We start from the raw sequence: 15,852 nt of genomic DNA on the forward strand, positions 1-15,852 counted from the left end.
CTTCGCAAAATCTGAATTGGTTCTGCTTTTAGCCCAATTAAGACATCATCAAATGGTGATAATGGACCCATACCATATCATATAATATCATACAGTGTCATATTGCGTCATATCAGCGTATGTTATAGAATTAGGCTGTGCCATATGGGGCAATATATCACGTAATGTATTGCACCATATTTCGGTGTATTATATTGATACATAAATAGTGTGTATTAAGCAGCCAGTGTATACGCTCCAGTGTCATTTTGTGAAGACAGTTTTTCAGTTGCAGTTTAATTTGCTGTGTTTTGCATTCAGTCCTGTCTGCTCAGTCCCTCACACATTAATTATCATGTGGTATTGTAACATATTGTACTGTGTCACACCGTGCCGTATTGTATCGTATTACACTGCATGGCATTGTAGCAGAAGGTAGGTGTCGTTCAGAACCAATTCTCAATTCAGAGGATGAGGTGCATTTTTTAGGGTTTTTATCTGCTGCCATGCGTCAGTGTTATGCGTAACACCTTGATTGTGTTACATGCAATTTACAGTTTGCTTCATTTTTTCATTTTGGAATAGATTTTAGATTGAATTTTTTTTTCTCTTTTGGGTTTCTTCATTTCTTTTGTGTTATGTGTTTATTTTGTTGTCTGTGACAGAATCAAATCGACTCATTCACACGGAGTTTTGCTCAGAATCTATTGAACCACATAACGCAGAGTTGAGATGAAATGATACCCGCTGCTGTCGCCAGCTGCTGAGAAACTTGAGAACTTGAATGTTTCACTCCAAAGTTTCAAATCTCAAACTTATATCAAGGTTATTATAAACTGACAAATGGATGTAAGACACATACTGCTCCTTATTTTTGCTGATTTGAAAATGTTCTGCATCTCGACAGCGCTGTGACGCATCAAACCCGGCTGTGAATTTTGCCATTTGTCACCCTTCCCTTGGTAAGATACAGCGCACAGTTTATGATGCTAACAGGGGTATGTGCTATTACCCAGAATGCCGGATGCGTCCCTTTCAACATGTCTCCACTGTGTTTCAGCAGGAGGAAAGACATGACAGGGAGAATGAACTTGACTCTTTCACAACACCACAGCTGGCTGACTGCTGCTCGCTTGTCGTGTGTGTGTGTGTGTCTGTATGTGCGTGCTTATACATGTGTACAGCTCAGCAGGCAGGTGCAGCAGATGTCACACACACACACACACACACACACACACACACACACACACACACACACACACACACACACACACACACACACACAGTAACACCGTTAACATCATCACAGCAGCAGCCCGGCAGGTTGAGTTAGTGACACTAAAGGACCCGTCCCTGCGTGACCCCGTCAGGTCACCATGGCGATGATAAAGTGCTGAGTCGTGCACATGTGTCCCCGTGCCAGCAGTTTCCAACAACACCCCGAACCCGCCCTGGTAGTGCCCCTTATCTGGCAAACACACTCATACACACACAGCTGGGAGAGGGTGGCAAAAGTATGGAGGGATGAAAAGCGGAGGTTTCATTTTCTTTCTGCTTCATTGTTGCTTTAACCTTAAATCCAATTAATTTGCTGTTCATCCCAGATGCCTCTTCTTCAAATGAATCTACCTGATTGAAAGATTTATCTCTCCCTCTCTTTTCTCTTTCTCTACGTCTCTCTTATGTGGAGAGTTCATGGCTGCTCTCCTTCCATACAAGAATCACACAAAGGACAAGTACTGTTTAATCCCTTCGTAGCCCAGCCCTAAAGACAGACCAGCTGGAGGCCTTTGTGTTTGAGTATGAGTGTGTGTGTATGTGTGTGCGCTGCATGACAGGTTATATAAACCGGTGGTCTTCGTCTGTGTGTGTGCAACCAAAGTGTGTGTGCTCTTGCAAGTAAGTGTGTGAGCTGCTGAATGATGCTCTTATCTGAGTGTATTTTGATACATGTGTGTGTGTGTGTGTGTGTGTGTGTGTGTGTGTATTTGTAGGTGTATTACTCAGGTTGTGGGGACATAAATCTATTTTCACATTGTGGGGACTGGAGTTTTGTCCCCATAAGGAAAGCAAGTCCCCACAACCATAAATCATTAAATTTTATGGTTAAGGTTTGGTTTAGATGTGAAGTGGTTATGTTTATGGTGAGCGTGAGTCTCTAAGAAATGAATGCAAGTCTATGTAATGTCCCCAGAAGTGATAGAAACACAACTGTGTGTGTGTTTGTGTTAAGAGCAGTGTAGGGGGTTGCAGCAGAGGGGTTTATGGGTAAGTAGTATTTGGGGCCCCCCTCTCACAGAGACACACAGATATTCAAGTTCGAGTTGCGTCGCCTTTTGTTTTCAGGAAGGGGAGGAGGGTGCAGTGGGTGGCTGGATGGCTGGATGGATGGATGGTTTGCTGGGACACTGTGCCCCCCGATTTTCCCAAAAAAATATCCCCCCTTTTGCCTCCCTCCCACAGCCCTCCCTCCCTCCCTCCCCGGCCAGTGTAGTGCCACTGTATTGTCTGCTCGCAGGCGGGCCGCTTGTTGCTTGCCTTCTGTCCTGCTGTGCTGAGTGCCTGACAAAGGAGCTCTTTTAAATATGCAGACAATCCTCGATCACTTACACACGCACACGCACATGCACACACATGTTTGTCCCTGCTTTCCTCTTTCTCTCTCCGTCAATTCTTCCACAGCTAGACCTGGTCTGGGAGCGTTTCCTTTTTCACGGAGAATCAACAAGTCTCAGACATGAAAAGGATGCAGGAGGCTTTTCTCCGCCACAACTTTGAATGAATGCCGCGTTGCTTTATGAACTGGCCGTCTTGTCAAGGCAAAAAGATGAAATCGTGTTTGTTGTGGGCTTTGCTGCAGAGCTTTGTTCTTATTGTATACGTAACAAGCTTAATTGTCTATGCACGAGAGGATCCGTATTGTAAGAGGCTCTTGGTTGCGTCATAAAAGCAGCAATTCTTGACTATTTTCCACACATCATACAGAAACACACCACAACAAGAAGCTAGATCTATGAACATGTGTGTCTGACTGAGCTTTCAGATGAAAACAGCTGTCTTGAGCTGATTTTGGAAGTTGCAACAAAGTTATGGCAGCTGTTTCCTCAGCCAAACCTGCAGATGTCAGTTTAGAGGGACGAGCTGGAAACTGGTTTGAAAATATGGCACAACAGTCAAACATCAGGACGCTTTGAGTCCATGACACTTTTCTCTTTATCTCCTCCTCTGCTCCTCCTCCCCACCCCCACCCTCCCTCTCCTGGTACGGGAGCCCTCCTTGGCAGCTTGGCAGAAGCCGCTCCCTCACGCTAAGCAGCAGAGTACAGGGGCCCAGGCCCCAGACAGGAGCCCAAGCTGGTCTCAGCCTCCCAACATGTTGAGCTGGCCTGCCTTGGGCACAGCCAAATGGTTCTGCAGCTGCCCCTTTGTCCCCCTTCCTTAAGTAAACAAAGGACAGAAACAAATTAATGACCTACATTCACAGCAAACCTCGCACGGCCTCCTCGCAGAGAGAGAGAGAGAGAGAGAGAGAGAGAGACAGCAGTTGTCTATAAGCAGATGTTCACTTACAACGCTGCAGATTGCAATTAATGATCACCAAGCAGCGCATGACCAAAGGATGGGATTGTTTTATTTTCCACAGCCGCTATCCTAATGTCTGCTGCTTGTCTGAAATGCAGATGGAAAGCAGTGCTGAGAGCAGCTACCTCAGTAAAACACTGACTTTTTGGAAATCATTTCAATTTCAAAGGGAGACACCTTTCAGAACTGAAAAATATAGTATTATGAATAAATTTCAAATGACTCCTCGCCTTCAAATGCCACTTAAATCTCATCGAATGAAATTCGTCTGAGGTTACGGGTTTTAGATGCTCAAATTTCTGCAAAACAAACTGAAATCTTCAAAGTTTCTTAAACCAATAGTGGGCATTCTTCAGACAGAGGACAATGTCATAAAGATTAGGAGTGAGCTTATCGCGTGAGTGTGCGTTGGGGGCTTACTGAAGAGACCATCTGTGGCCTAATGAACGCTGCTCCTTGGCCTCAGAGTGCAGGGGCTCTTAATGCATCTGTAAGAGCAGGTTTACTGAGCAGCAATACATTAGCTAAAGCTGATTTCTTTGCTGGAAAACTGTACTTGAGGAGCTTTGGAATGAGGCGGTGTGTGTGTGTGTGTGTGTGTGTGTGTGTGTGTGTGTGTGTGTGTGTGTGTGTGTGTGTGTGTGTGTGTGTGTGTGTGTGTGTGTGTGTGTTGCAGGGGCTTGGATCTCAACAAGCTGCTGCACATTTTCTTCTCAAAAGCAGCCTACACCTCAACTGGTGCGGCAGATATATCAGGAGTTGTACACTCACACACACACACACACAGTCAGCGTGCAGGCCATCATGCTGTGTCCAAGCACGGCTTGCTGTAGAGCTTCTCACACACACACAAATATGTACACACACATGCACGTACACAACTTCCACCCACATCGCAAGTCACTGAGGAACAAGATGCCAAAACCTCCTGCAACCTGTGACTGTGTGTGTATGTGAGCTGTCACTAAGACGAGGCTGCACACAAACTTTCTGAATTGTCCCCGAACAAAACTGTGCTTTTAAAGATGTTAAATTTGTATGTTCAGTTCCCTTTGTGATTTTAATGGCAGCAGAGGAACCCAGCATCAATGTGAGCAGAAACACCGATTTACTGGAGGTAAAATGACTCATTATGATGGAAAAACAAGCCGTGGCTGCTTTTCTTTGCAAAATGAAAAACCAGAACTTCACACGCAGGCTGAACTTCAAGATTCTTATAATTTATTGCAGTTTGCACACAATTTAAAAATGTCAACAACAGCACACCAAAAAATTACAAAACTAAACACAATTAGAATTTACTCCCCTTGAGAAAAAAAGAAATCAACCCAACTATGATTGTCAAAGCTAAAAATGACTAAATCTGAAAAAGGAACAGAAAAGAAAAGCAAAGAAAAAATTTTAATCTCAAGAGGGAGCAAATATATCTGAATCAAAATCTGCTTGGTTTTTTTTTTTTTTTTTTTTTTTTCCCCAGACAGTGATTGTCCTTTATCGAAACAGACTCATTTCACGGCCCCCTCCCTCCCCACCCTCCACCCACCCGTCTGCCTTTTCATAAACTGTCTTTGACATTTGAACATTTTATTTTTATACCTTGCTTTAAGGAAAAAAAAATTCTCCCCCCTTTGTTTTCAAGTAAGCACAGCAAAAAGATGGAGATGTCTCGTCAGGGTGGTTACTTCACAGCGTCTTGAGCGGCTGACATCGCTCCCACGACTCCACCCCACACTCACACTTCAACAATAAAATAAGATAAAAAACAGCCCGGACTACAGCAGTTTAAGGCGGTCAAGTACAACCAGAGGAACAGAACAAAAAACAAAAAAAAAACAGCAGTAATGATGAAAACAACAGCAGGATGGAGTGAGCCCATATGCAGAGACGCTGCCAGTGAAGAAATAACGTTTTGGAGAAAAAGAAGATGAGACGACGCGGTGCAAACTGCCGCAGTGTCACCCACACTGTTGCATTGGCAAAGCCTGTAGGTGCCACCAGATGACAGGGCGGCACACACAACCACCCCACCCACCACATGCACATCAATGGGGGCGTGCGCACATACATACAGACACATGTCCGAGTGGGGAAAAGTGGAGCGTTCATTTTTCAGTGTCTCTATGTCAAAGGGTTTTGGATTGTATAAACGCTTGACCATTACTCTGAAATTGGAACAAAAGAAAATCTGAGTTAGGTTAAAGAAAAAATATGAAACTGATGTAGCCCCAAACTGACATTCACGTACAAAAAAAAAGTTTTCCAATCAGACATCATTTTCTGATAAATTCAATAAATTGCATGAATTACTACATGAATTTAAACGACTATTTCCCATTGCTCTACAGTATCAAATACTTCCGTAGCGTCAAAAACGTTTTTTAATAAAGGCATCTTTTCAGCAAAAAAATCTGATTTTATGTCTTTAAGCTTAAAAAGGTGCGTTCAGGCATGCCAAATCCCTTCCATCGATCTCAAGGTGAGCATTACGTTCAAAGAGGGGAAACACGCACACACAGACATCTCATCACATTCACACTACTGCTTCCAATGTGACATGCACTGCGCTGAGCTGAGGTGGGTTACAGCACTGAATCAGCTCGGCACAGCTCGGCTCGACGTGACGCAACGGTGCGACAAAGATATCTGACCCTTCAACTTTCAGCAGGACAGCTCAGATTCAGCTTCTCTTTTTTTCTCTCCCCCCGTTATTCTTCACACTTCAGCCGAGTCAGAGCCACGAAGCTGCACTCGACAGACCTGATAGAAGTCTCCAGGGAGCACAGATAATTAAGAAATGGCTCGACCACGTCTACAGCTGGAGAGGACGGACACATGAGAGACGGAAAACTAACATACAGCAGTGGAGAACTTTAACGCCTGAGGAGGAGCAGGAGCAGGAAGTGCTGGGTGGACATAGATCTTCAGTAGGTTAAATTGACTGGTCATAACCAAGCCACACGCTCATAAACACACACGCAAACACACACGCAGCAGAGAGATCAGTGCATATAGACACAGGCTTAAAATGCTTCATCGTTTCGCTTCAACATCCGACGGAAACACATTCGGTAACATTCTTCTAGGAGCCCATCGACAGACCTACGACGAGTAGAAAAAAAAAAAAAAAAAAAAAATCCAACTTTTCACTGTCAGAAGTGTTATGTTCAAACATTTCCCCCCGATGCAAAAACCACAACTGAAAGGTTTAAGACAAAATCAAATTTTCATGCATTTTTTTCCACAGTCGTGAGAATAATATTTTCAGTTTTTCAACAGACCGCACCCTGGAGTAGTATTCACAAAGAAAAGAAAAGGAAAGCCCATTGTCAAATATTTGATCAATTACAATGTGTACAGTAATACAGCAAATTCACATTTTATTTTAAAATATACAGGTTTGGACGTCATGCAACAACAGCGGGTCCCATTACAAAAAAAAAGTAACAAAATAATCAGAATAATAATAATCATTAATTTAAAAAAAAAACTGTAACGGATTAAAGTTCTAAAACTATAGCAGAACAATATACAACAACCTTAAATTAAATACCTTTTCAACAAGAGATGTTTTAAAGACTGCCAGCTACATTTAAGAAAAATTCTATTAATAACAATAATAATAATAATAATTATAATAATTTGTAAAGGTCATTTCATTTTTAGAAAATACTTCAGATTGATTGGAAGTGAAAAAAGGAGGCTGTGCATTGCATGAGTGCCATCAGTTTGTCTGTCAGTCAGTCAACTTTACCCTGAACACACAACACCAAAGAGCTTAACAAGAGAAGCGGGGAGCGCTTCGCCAACGACACCTCCACGCCAGTAGAAAATAAAATTAATACACACAAAACACACTCATACACACTCACGCAAGTCAGGTAAAATTTTTGCCAGAGTAGTGCAGTATCACGCACGCACGCACGACACACACGCTTCTTCAAACCGTGTGTGTGCGGTGGTATCGACTTGTGGTGATCACAGTACCCGTTTAGTGTATTGTAATGCTTTTTCACTTCAGTGTGTTCGACCTGAACTCCTGCAGTGGTGTTTGCTGTCTGGTGAACTGGGACCGATAACGCTGGCCAGCGTCGGAGTGTTGTGTCTGAGATGAAACTGAGTGAAAACTCTTCGGAAAGGCGAGACATTCTCACTGGGACCCATGTCCTCAGACGCAATGAAAACCACCAAACAGAACTTATGCCAAGTAAAAAGAAAAAGTTCCGAATAAAATAAAATAAAATTACCCCAAACAGCAACAACAAAAAAAACTCAGTAGTAACATTTTCATGTGCTATTAAAGTGCAATTGAATGAGATTTTGCGACACACAAGAACATGACTCACTTGAACCCCGAATATCAAACTTTGCCACCTCCCTTTCACCTCCCCATGCCTCTCTGCCCTTCTTTCACTCTCCGCTCTCCTTCCCTTTATCAAACCCAGCAGTCTGTTTCTACTTCCACAGTTCCTGGGAACTGTCCTCAATCGCCCAATCCCTGACATTGGGCAGTGCCAGCGGTTCGCTCTTCACTGACAGCGAGTTGACCAGTTCGCAATGGAACTTGCGAATGTGTCGGTAGAGGTCCCCGGACTGTGTGAAGCGCCGTTCGCACCACTTGCAAGCGTGGGGCTTCTCACGCGTGTGCACCACCGCGTGGCGGCTGAGGTTGTGTGAGTATTGGAAGCTCTTGCCGCAGGTGGTGCAGGTGTAGGGTTTCTCACCGGAGTGTGTCCGCTCGTGGCGCTTCAGCGTGTACATGCAGGAGAAGGTCTTGCTGCAGATGGTGCAGGTGGGCACGTTGACGTCTCCGGCGGGCTTGGAGCGGATGCCCTCCTGCTCCCTGAAGTGGGAGCTGAGGTGAAGCTGGAGGATGTGCGGGGAGGGGAAAACCTTGTTACACAGCGGGCACATGAAGATCTGGGTGTGCTGAGCCGACAGCATGTTGGAGACGTAGGGCAGCAGGGAACTATCCATGCTGGCCGCCTCGGCCTGGGCGCGCTCGCTCTCGCCCCCCAGTATGTCCTCGTCGTCTGCCGTGGCCGAAGGCTTCTCGTCCCGCTCCAGCTCCGAGGCCAGGGAGGCCTCTCGCAGAGCGGACAGGTGCGCTTCCAGGCCGAGCCGCCGCTGGGCCGACAGAGGCCCACCGACCCCGTGGTGGGTCAGGCCCCCGTTGGTGCTGGGAACCGTCGCCTTGGTGATGCCGCTGTGCTCCATTTCATAGTCCCCACCTCCCAGCTCCTCTTCCTCGTCTGAAGCCACACCCCTCTCCACCTTCACCCTCACAGCCAATGGGCTTTGGAGGCTGTCCGGTGTAGCTGCCCCGCTGAAATAGGACTGGTGGTGGTTACTGTGGTTGCTACCGGCAATCGGCTTGACTGACAGATCCAGGACGCAGTCGGCCGCATCGTTTGACACCCTCCTGCCCCTGTGCCCTCCACGAGAGCTCACGGAGCAGCGGGACCTCTGTGAGAGGGATCCAGTGGAGCTGGTGGGGCTGCCAGCCGGGGAGAGCAGCTTCCCTCCCTCCCCCAGCCCTTCCCCACCCTGCATCTCTGCCTCGCCATGCCCTGGGCTGGTCGTAGCCATGGCTGGCGTCCCTGGTCTATCTGCAGACGGCAGCCTCAGCCACAGCGGTCCCCCCTCGGCCTTCCCCTCCTCCTCTTCATCGCTGTGCAGCAGGTCGGCTGTAGCAGGCCGGCCTGTAGAACCATCTGATAGACTATCAGCCTTGTCGGAGCAGCTGGAGCCGCCATCTTCCTCTCTGCGCGTGCTGTCCGCCTCCGCCGTGGCCTTCTGCTTCAAACGTTTCTTACACACCTTGACAATGTCATACATGTGCAAGTAGCTGGCTGCTGCCAGCACATCCTCTACGGGAAGGTCCTGGAACTGCAGCTTGCCCTCGTACATGAACTCCAGGAGCAGGGAAAAGGCCGGGGCTGTGACAATGTCGCTGTTGAGGTGCACCACGTCTCTCTTGTCCAGCTGGTCCTTGTAGAAGAGGTGAAAGTACATGCTGCAGGAGGCCAACACAGCACGGTGGGCCCGGAACTGGGCATCGCCCACCAGCACCGTGGAGTCGCACAGAAAGCCCTGGTGCCGCTGCTCGCTCAGACACTGGAGTAAATGTCTGCTGTGGTCTGGGAACTCCATCCTGCCGTCCTCATAACCTGCAGCCACACAGAGACACAGAGACAGAGTCCAAGTTAGACACATCTGATCGTGATGTTGGACTTTAAATTTACACCTAATCTGAGTTTTTAAACAAGTTTAGCAAGATTTTAATTAAGTGTTGCACTTATTCAAGAAAATATTTGATAAACACACAAAGAAAAAAGAAATGTAGGTGAAAGGCAAAACCTGGAAAAGACTGTTTAAATTCAACAGAAACAGAGATTCTAAGAAAAGACAAGACGACAAACTTCACTTCATTTTCAAAATGAAAAACGTGTCTGAGGGAAAATTCAAGTTAAAGTGCAGATCATGACATTGTTTTTTATCAACACTAAGGCTTTGTGTTAACACGCAACTTCTGCGAACAAATTTCACTTAAACAAAACCAATTAAAATAAAAACAGAGACACGCACGAGAGAAGCGACAAATGCCAAGAACACATATGGTAGAAGCTGAAAACAAACGACAAAGACAAGAACGTGAGAGCGAAAGGAAATACATCAGGAGAAGGTGGGTCAGTAAAAACAGGAAGACGGAGAGGTAAAGGAGGAACACGTCAAATTAAAATAAGACAGAAAAACACAACAAAACACGCAGCAGAGACACTCCACGCATTTAAAACCTGCTTGTAATTTGTATTTATCCGTGCAATGACCTACGCACAGCCATGATTTTTCCTCACTATCACAACGTCGACAGAAACATTTCTGCTGAAATTCAAAATCACCTTTCAGGTGACCGCAAAGTCACGCAATGCTGGCAAACGCTCGTCTTATTTCTACCATTATTTACTGTGTTTAAAACAAATAAAAAGAAAAGGGGAAAAGAAGACAAACTGGTGGTAATTATAGAATTAGACAGAAGAACAGTAGTTACAGATTTAAGTAAATAAAGAATAATCTCTGATTCAGTTTTTACCCTCACAAAGACTTAATCTCAGGTAAAGCAGCAGCGACAGATTCTTCTACTCTGCCTCTCCGTTCTCTCTCTGTATCTCTCTAACTCCTCTGCCTGCACTCCTGGATTGTCGCTGCTCCTACGCTGGTTATTTTTATTAACCCACTTTGGCCTGGCCTGGCACAGCCCTTTTAGGTAACCGGCTTTCAGCTGCACACACTGTCCTCACGTACACAACGCGCACACACACACACATAGTACCAGCCTACCTACCAACCACCTCCACAGGCTAAGTCGAGCAGGAAAACTGGCCAATTGAAATATCGCCGTTGAAAACAAAACGGCTTGTCCCTCGTTTAACCTGCAAACACCGGCTTTAGGTGTAAGATTAGATGGGGGGGGGACAAAAAACTTGCAGCAATGCTCTTCAGGTGTCCTTAAAAAAAAGATTTATCTGGTTGATAAAATAAATGAACAACTAATTAGGCAAAATTTCAGATGGCAGGAGGCGATGATGAGAATGAAATCTGTAAAATCATGAAGTCCCACCTGTTAACCAAGTCGATTTGTCCTGCCTGAGAAAATACATCGGTCCCGCTCTGCACTGTGTTAACCAAAGCAGTTAAATCACCTCATTTGAATGAAGCTAAACCAAGAATGTCGGTGTGTGTGTGTGTGTGTGTGCGCGCGTGTTGTGTAAATGTGTGTGTGCGCTCGCCCTCCAGCTCGTTCAGACTGCTTTTAATGAGGGGGCTTACGGGGACAAGGGTGTACCACCTCCCACCCCCCGAACCCCCCCACCCCTCTGTCCAGCCAAACCCCTCTGCCACCTCCTCCTTCCACACACACACATCCGTCACTCACACACTCCTTCCCATCTGAATCTTACAAGAAAAACCCTGCACATCCGCCCCATAGTAGAAATTGCCCTCTTCCTCAACCCCCAACCACCCTCCGCCCACCACCACCACCCAGAAGAGAAGATTTACAGTACAATCACTGTAAGTGCCCTGCTCGTCACAGCATCAATCCTAATCCTTAAAGATGGCTAAAAATAAAGACGGCGGTGGCGGCGGTGGGGAGGGAGCCATCGGCGGAGGCTCAGGAGGGCAGCAACCCGTCACCCGGCCCGGCCGGCCAGCCGGCCCAGGCAGGGGTCTGAGAGAGAGAGACGCACAGAGGGGCAGGGAGGGAGAGGGTGAGAGAGAGAGAGAGAGGCTGGGACGGCCGGGGAGGGAGGCTTACCCACATCTGATCCAGCTGACGGGGGCCATATGGCAGCTGCTAGCCAGATAAAGAGATTAAGACTAGGAGGGAGTGCGATTACAGCTGTCTAGCCAATTCAGGCAGCTCAAATCTGCAACTTCTAAATTAGTCTCCTCTACTCCAGCCGACAGGAGGAGAAAAAAAAAGAGGGCAGAGTAGACCGCACATGCTTTCAAGTAATTTTACAGCGAGTTCGATTCAACTGAAAGGAAAAAAATGATCAGATGATGAGGACTTAATCACTGCTCATTTAAATTTTCGCTCAAAGTTTGGCTTTATTAACGAAAAAATGCGTTCATTTTTCTTCCACTCAAATTCAACTCATTAAAAAAAAAAGGCTCAATTTCTTTTTTTTTTTTTTTCAATAAAATGTCGGTCAAAGAAGCATTACATTTAATGATGATTTCACTGACGGGTAAGCTGGCAAGAACAAAAAGTGAGCTTGATTTTTAAAAGCTGTATTCTCAGCTGTGACTTTGCTTTCGACAAACGAGTATCCGAACGCCTGACACACAAATAGGAAACAAAACGCAAAACAATAGCTAAGTTTTAAATGCAGGTCTCTGGACTACAAACTAAAAACACAGCAGGAGCGTTCCCGGACTGCAATTACCCCTCAGACAGGCAGCACCAACACGAGTTTACTACTGAAACACTCAGCAGCAGTTTCACACAGCGCTCACGCTGACACACCGGAGATCCCCACAACAAAACAAAATAACTACTACACTACCCCAGACTCTCCGACTCTACTCGCTCCATCTCACGCACGCACGCACACACACACACAAAACAATACCTGCAGCAGTATGCATCAACTTGATTAACTCCACTGTAGCAGAATAGCTGGGCTCTCTGGCTGGGAATGGCTGTGTATCTCTCTCTCTCTTTCTTTCTTGCTCTTTCTCTTCCTCGCTCGCTCTCTCTGAATCAATGAGTGGGTAGAAGAGGAGAGAAGAAGAAGAGGGAGGCAGGCAAAAAAAAAAAAAACACGCTGTTCAAACTGCGAGGGACAGATGCAAAGTGGAGGAGATGTTGGAGGGGGAACGAGATACCACCTCCCTCCTCCTCCTCCTCCTCCTCCTCCTAACTGGCGCTGATCGGCAGCCACAAACACACACATACACAGCGTGTGCGCACACACACACACAGAGCACTAACTCTCCCAGGCTGCCGCTGAGACTCACAATAAAGGACTGGGGAGGGGTGGAGGCGGTGGAGGGATGGAGGAGGAGGAGGAGGTGGGGTGGATGGCAGCCTGTCAGCTGCTCTGACATCATCCTCAGATGGAGATGCTACCTCCAGCTGTGCTCTTTCTACAGCCATATGCTGCCTCCTCTACACTCCTGCCACCAGACTCCTCTTTCATTCTACCAACACTAACACCACGCAACTTTGTCTTTCTGTCTCTCTTTCTCCCGTTTTCTCTCTCTCGCTGGGAAAAAAAATCCCCGGGTCTGCTAAATGCAGTGGGGATGCTGATTTGGGTTTTTTTTTTTTGGAAAACAGAAAAGAGTTTACTCACCAAATCAAGAAGCCGCAACCACCCACTGCTGCCAAAACTACCAAGAAAAGGGAAAGTTTACAGGGTATGTACAGAGGTTTTGAGGAATAAAAAAACCCTCATTCCAACCTTTTCCAGTGTTGTGAATGTTTTTAATCGTCCTCTGTCTGCCTTTACGTCTCTGTCTCCTTCCAGTAACCATAAACAAAGGCCAACACAGCACATTTGCAACTGACAGACGCACGCAGCTGATATTGTTTCCCACTTCTTTACGGTTCAGCGCCGCTGCCTTGTCTTGCATTCATTCATTCACTCACTCATTCATCCATCTATCTATCTATCCATCCACCCATCGCCCCCCCTCCTCCCTGCTCAGACCCTTCAGACCACTGACAGGAACAAAAATGAAATGAGGAAACAATGGGAACAAGTCATAAAGAAAGAACCTAATGAGTGCAAATCCTGAACAAAAGGTATACAAGCCTTTAATAAGCCGGGGAGAAACTTATTACAACAGCCTTATTTTACTTTCGTTTTAGTGTAAGTGTGCACGTTTCAAAGATATTCAATAAAGCCTATAGGAGCAAAACATTTTCATTTTCAGTGTTATTTATTTTGCGACTGTCTCTCGCAGAGAAGCGTTAATAAAGTTTAAAAGGCTAATAGCACATACACATAAGAGTAAAATACTGCTGCGTGCTGATGTTGTAAGATTAAAGAAAAACAAACATGAACGAAAACGATAAACTTATGAGGCTTTTGTCACAGACACTGAAGAATATTATAAGAATATTAAAGTTATTTTTCTTTGTTTTATAAGACGCAGTGATGAGCAACACGTGAGTGTGCCCGACATTTATAATTACTAACAATTCTGGGTAATATAAAAGAACTTTTCCTTGAAGTTTTCCGGTAACTTTACACAAAAACTCCAACTTCTACAATCTTTGATAAGATAAGGTAAAAGAAAAAAAAATCGGCCGTGCTTTAAAAGTCGGACACGTGAATTTATCCGACTTAAACTTTAATTAACTTCACCGCTGGAGTTTCTGTTAGCATCTTTAATTACAGCGTTAGGAAGTCGTGTCAGGCTGCTCGCCGTACAACCACTGATTGCACTATTTCTATTTCTGGTACACTTTGGCACATTTTAATACCGTGACAGCGCCACATACGACACTTTGACTCCCATAAGTCAACAATGCGATCAATAAGTCGCTTCTAAATTACACTAATATGCCCCTTAACTTAATTTAAAGCAGCCAGAAATTGTCCAACCGCGACGTGTTTATGAGCCGTGTCCCGGCGAGCGAAAATTAGCATAAAAGTCAAAGTACTGCTGACAGGCGGTGAGACTGCCGTCCAACACACTGACAACACAAGAAGCTTGTAATTAATTTCTTAGCAGAAGACATAACAAACACAGAAAGAGACACACACACACGGAGACACACTGACCCACGCAGCTAGCTATAGCCCGATCACGGCTAACAAAAGTAGGCGAAGAGGCTACAATATTGAGCTATTTACAGTTGTTCGGAAGGCCCCGGTGCTATGACAACAGCTGCTAAAACACCGCGGAGGGAGAGCTAACATAGCAACTATTGGTGCGTGGAGACAACACAGTCATGCTAAGGAAGGTTTAGCTACTTTTTCCCCTCCGTAACCCACCCTCTCTCTCCTGAGCCTCCTTTAATCGGACTCCGGTATTAAGAGGCAGCACTTACAGACAACACGGTCCAACGTCTTCCCCGCTTCCTCCGTCAAATCCCTCTTTTTTTTCCTTCGGAGACAAAACTAGATTGACTTTGGACTAATTTCCATAACAGGCTGCCGAGGCGAGCAGGCGGAGGGACGGGGAGTCTAGCACTCTGCGGCGGCCAGATGTTTCCGAGCTGTTGCTGCTCAACTCGGGCTGGGAAAGGAGGCGAGTTGACTGGCACGGCACGGAAGCCAATGGTGCCGGCGAGGAGGAAAGTGAAGGCAAATTGGAAGCGGCCCTCCAACAGAAGAGAGGGAGGGATATGTCTTCTTCTCTCGTCGGCGTAGGTTGACACCAGGCAACAACAACAGCAGCACACACACAGTGAGAAGGCAGGAAAGAAGAAGCTGGGCCAAACCAACTGGTTCTGCGAGTCAGTGAGGCGGACTGGCGCAGCGGAGAGCGAGCGAGTGGAGAGCGGCGCGGTGCGGCCTGGGTACTGTAGTCCAGCTGGAGCAGGAGGGAGGCGGAGCTGATGTGAGCAGGTGCACCACCTTGACAGGAAAAAAAAAATGTTTTCCAGCGGTGCTGGTTAATGCTTAGCGGTTCGTCGCTGGAATAATAACAGCTTTTGATCAGAGTCTTTGTAACTGTTAAAAAAAATCTTACATCTTAATTAATGATATCAAACACGTGCTCCACTTCCAGAGGTTAGACAACACACGGTCCCCTAAAGGCTGTTAGGTTAGCT

The 15,852-nt window shown here is 46.1% G+C and overlaps 1 protein-coding gene across 5 annotated transcripts; it reads right to left on the reverse strand.

Annotated features, from left to right (window-relative positions):
• Window positions 1-4,759: 4,759 nt before the first annotated feature.
• Window positions 4,760-15,548, reverse strand: zbtb18 (zinc finger and BTB domain containing 18). 5 transcript variants are annotated; one of them, XM_070977401.1, is made up of 2 exons: window positions 15,127-15,548; window positions 4,760-9,727 (listed from the first exon to the last, which is right to left on the reverse strand). In XM_070977401.1, exon 2 carries the CDS (start codon window positions 9,708-9,710, stop codon window positions 8,013-8,015), a length of 1,698 nt encoding a protein of 565 aa, XP_070833502.1. In that variant the 5' UTR covers window positions 9,711-9,727; window positions 15,127-15,548; the 3' UTR covers window positions 4,760-8,012. The 5 variants fall into 5 exon arrangements, with proteins under 5 accessions (XP_070833502.1, XP_070833500.1, XP_070833499.1 ...); XM_070977399.1 differs by lacking the exon at window positions 15,127-15,548 and adding an exon at window positions 12,695-15,098; XM_070977398.1 differs by lacking the exon at window positions 15,127-15,548 and adding an exon at window positions 11,179-11,412.
• Between the last annotated feature and the right edge of the window lie 304 nt (window positions 15,549-15,852).

Source organism: Chaetodon trifascialis, chromosome 13 (assembly GCF_039877785.1).
Source record: "Chaetodon trifascialis isolate fChaTrf1 chromosome 13, fChaTrf1.hap1, whole genome shotgun sequence".
NCBI lineage: Eukaryota > Metazoa > Chordata > Actinopteri > Chaetodontiformes > Chaetodontidae > Chaetodon > Chaetodon trifascialis.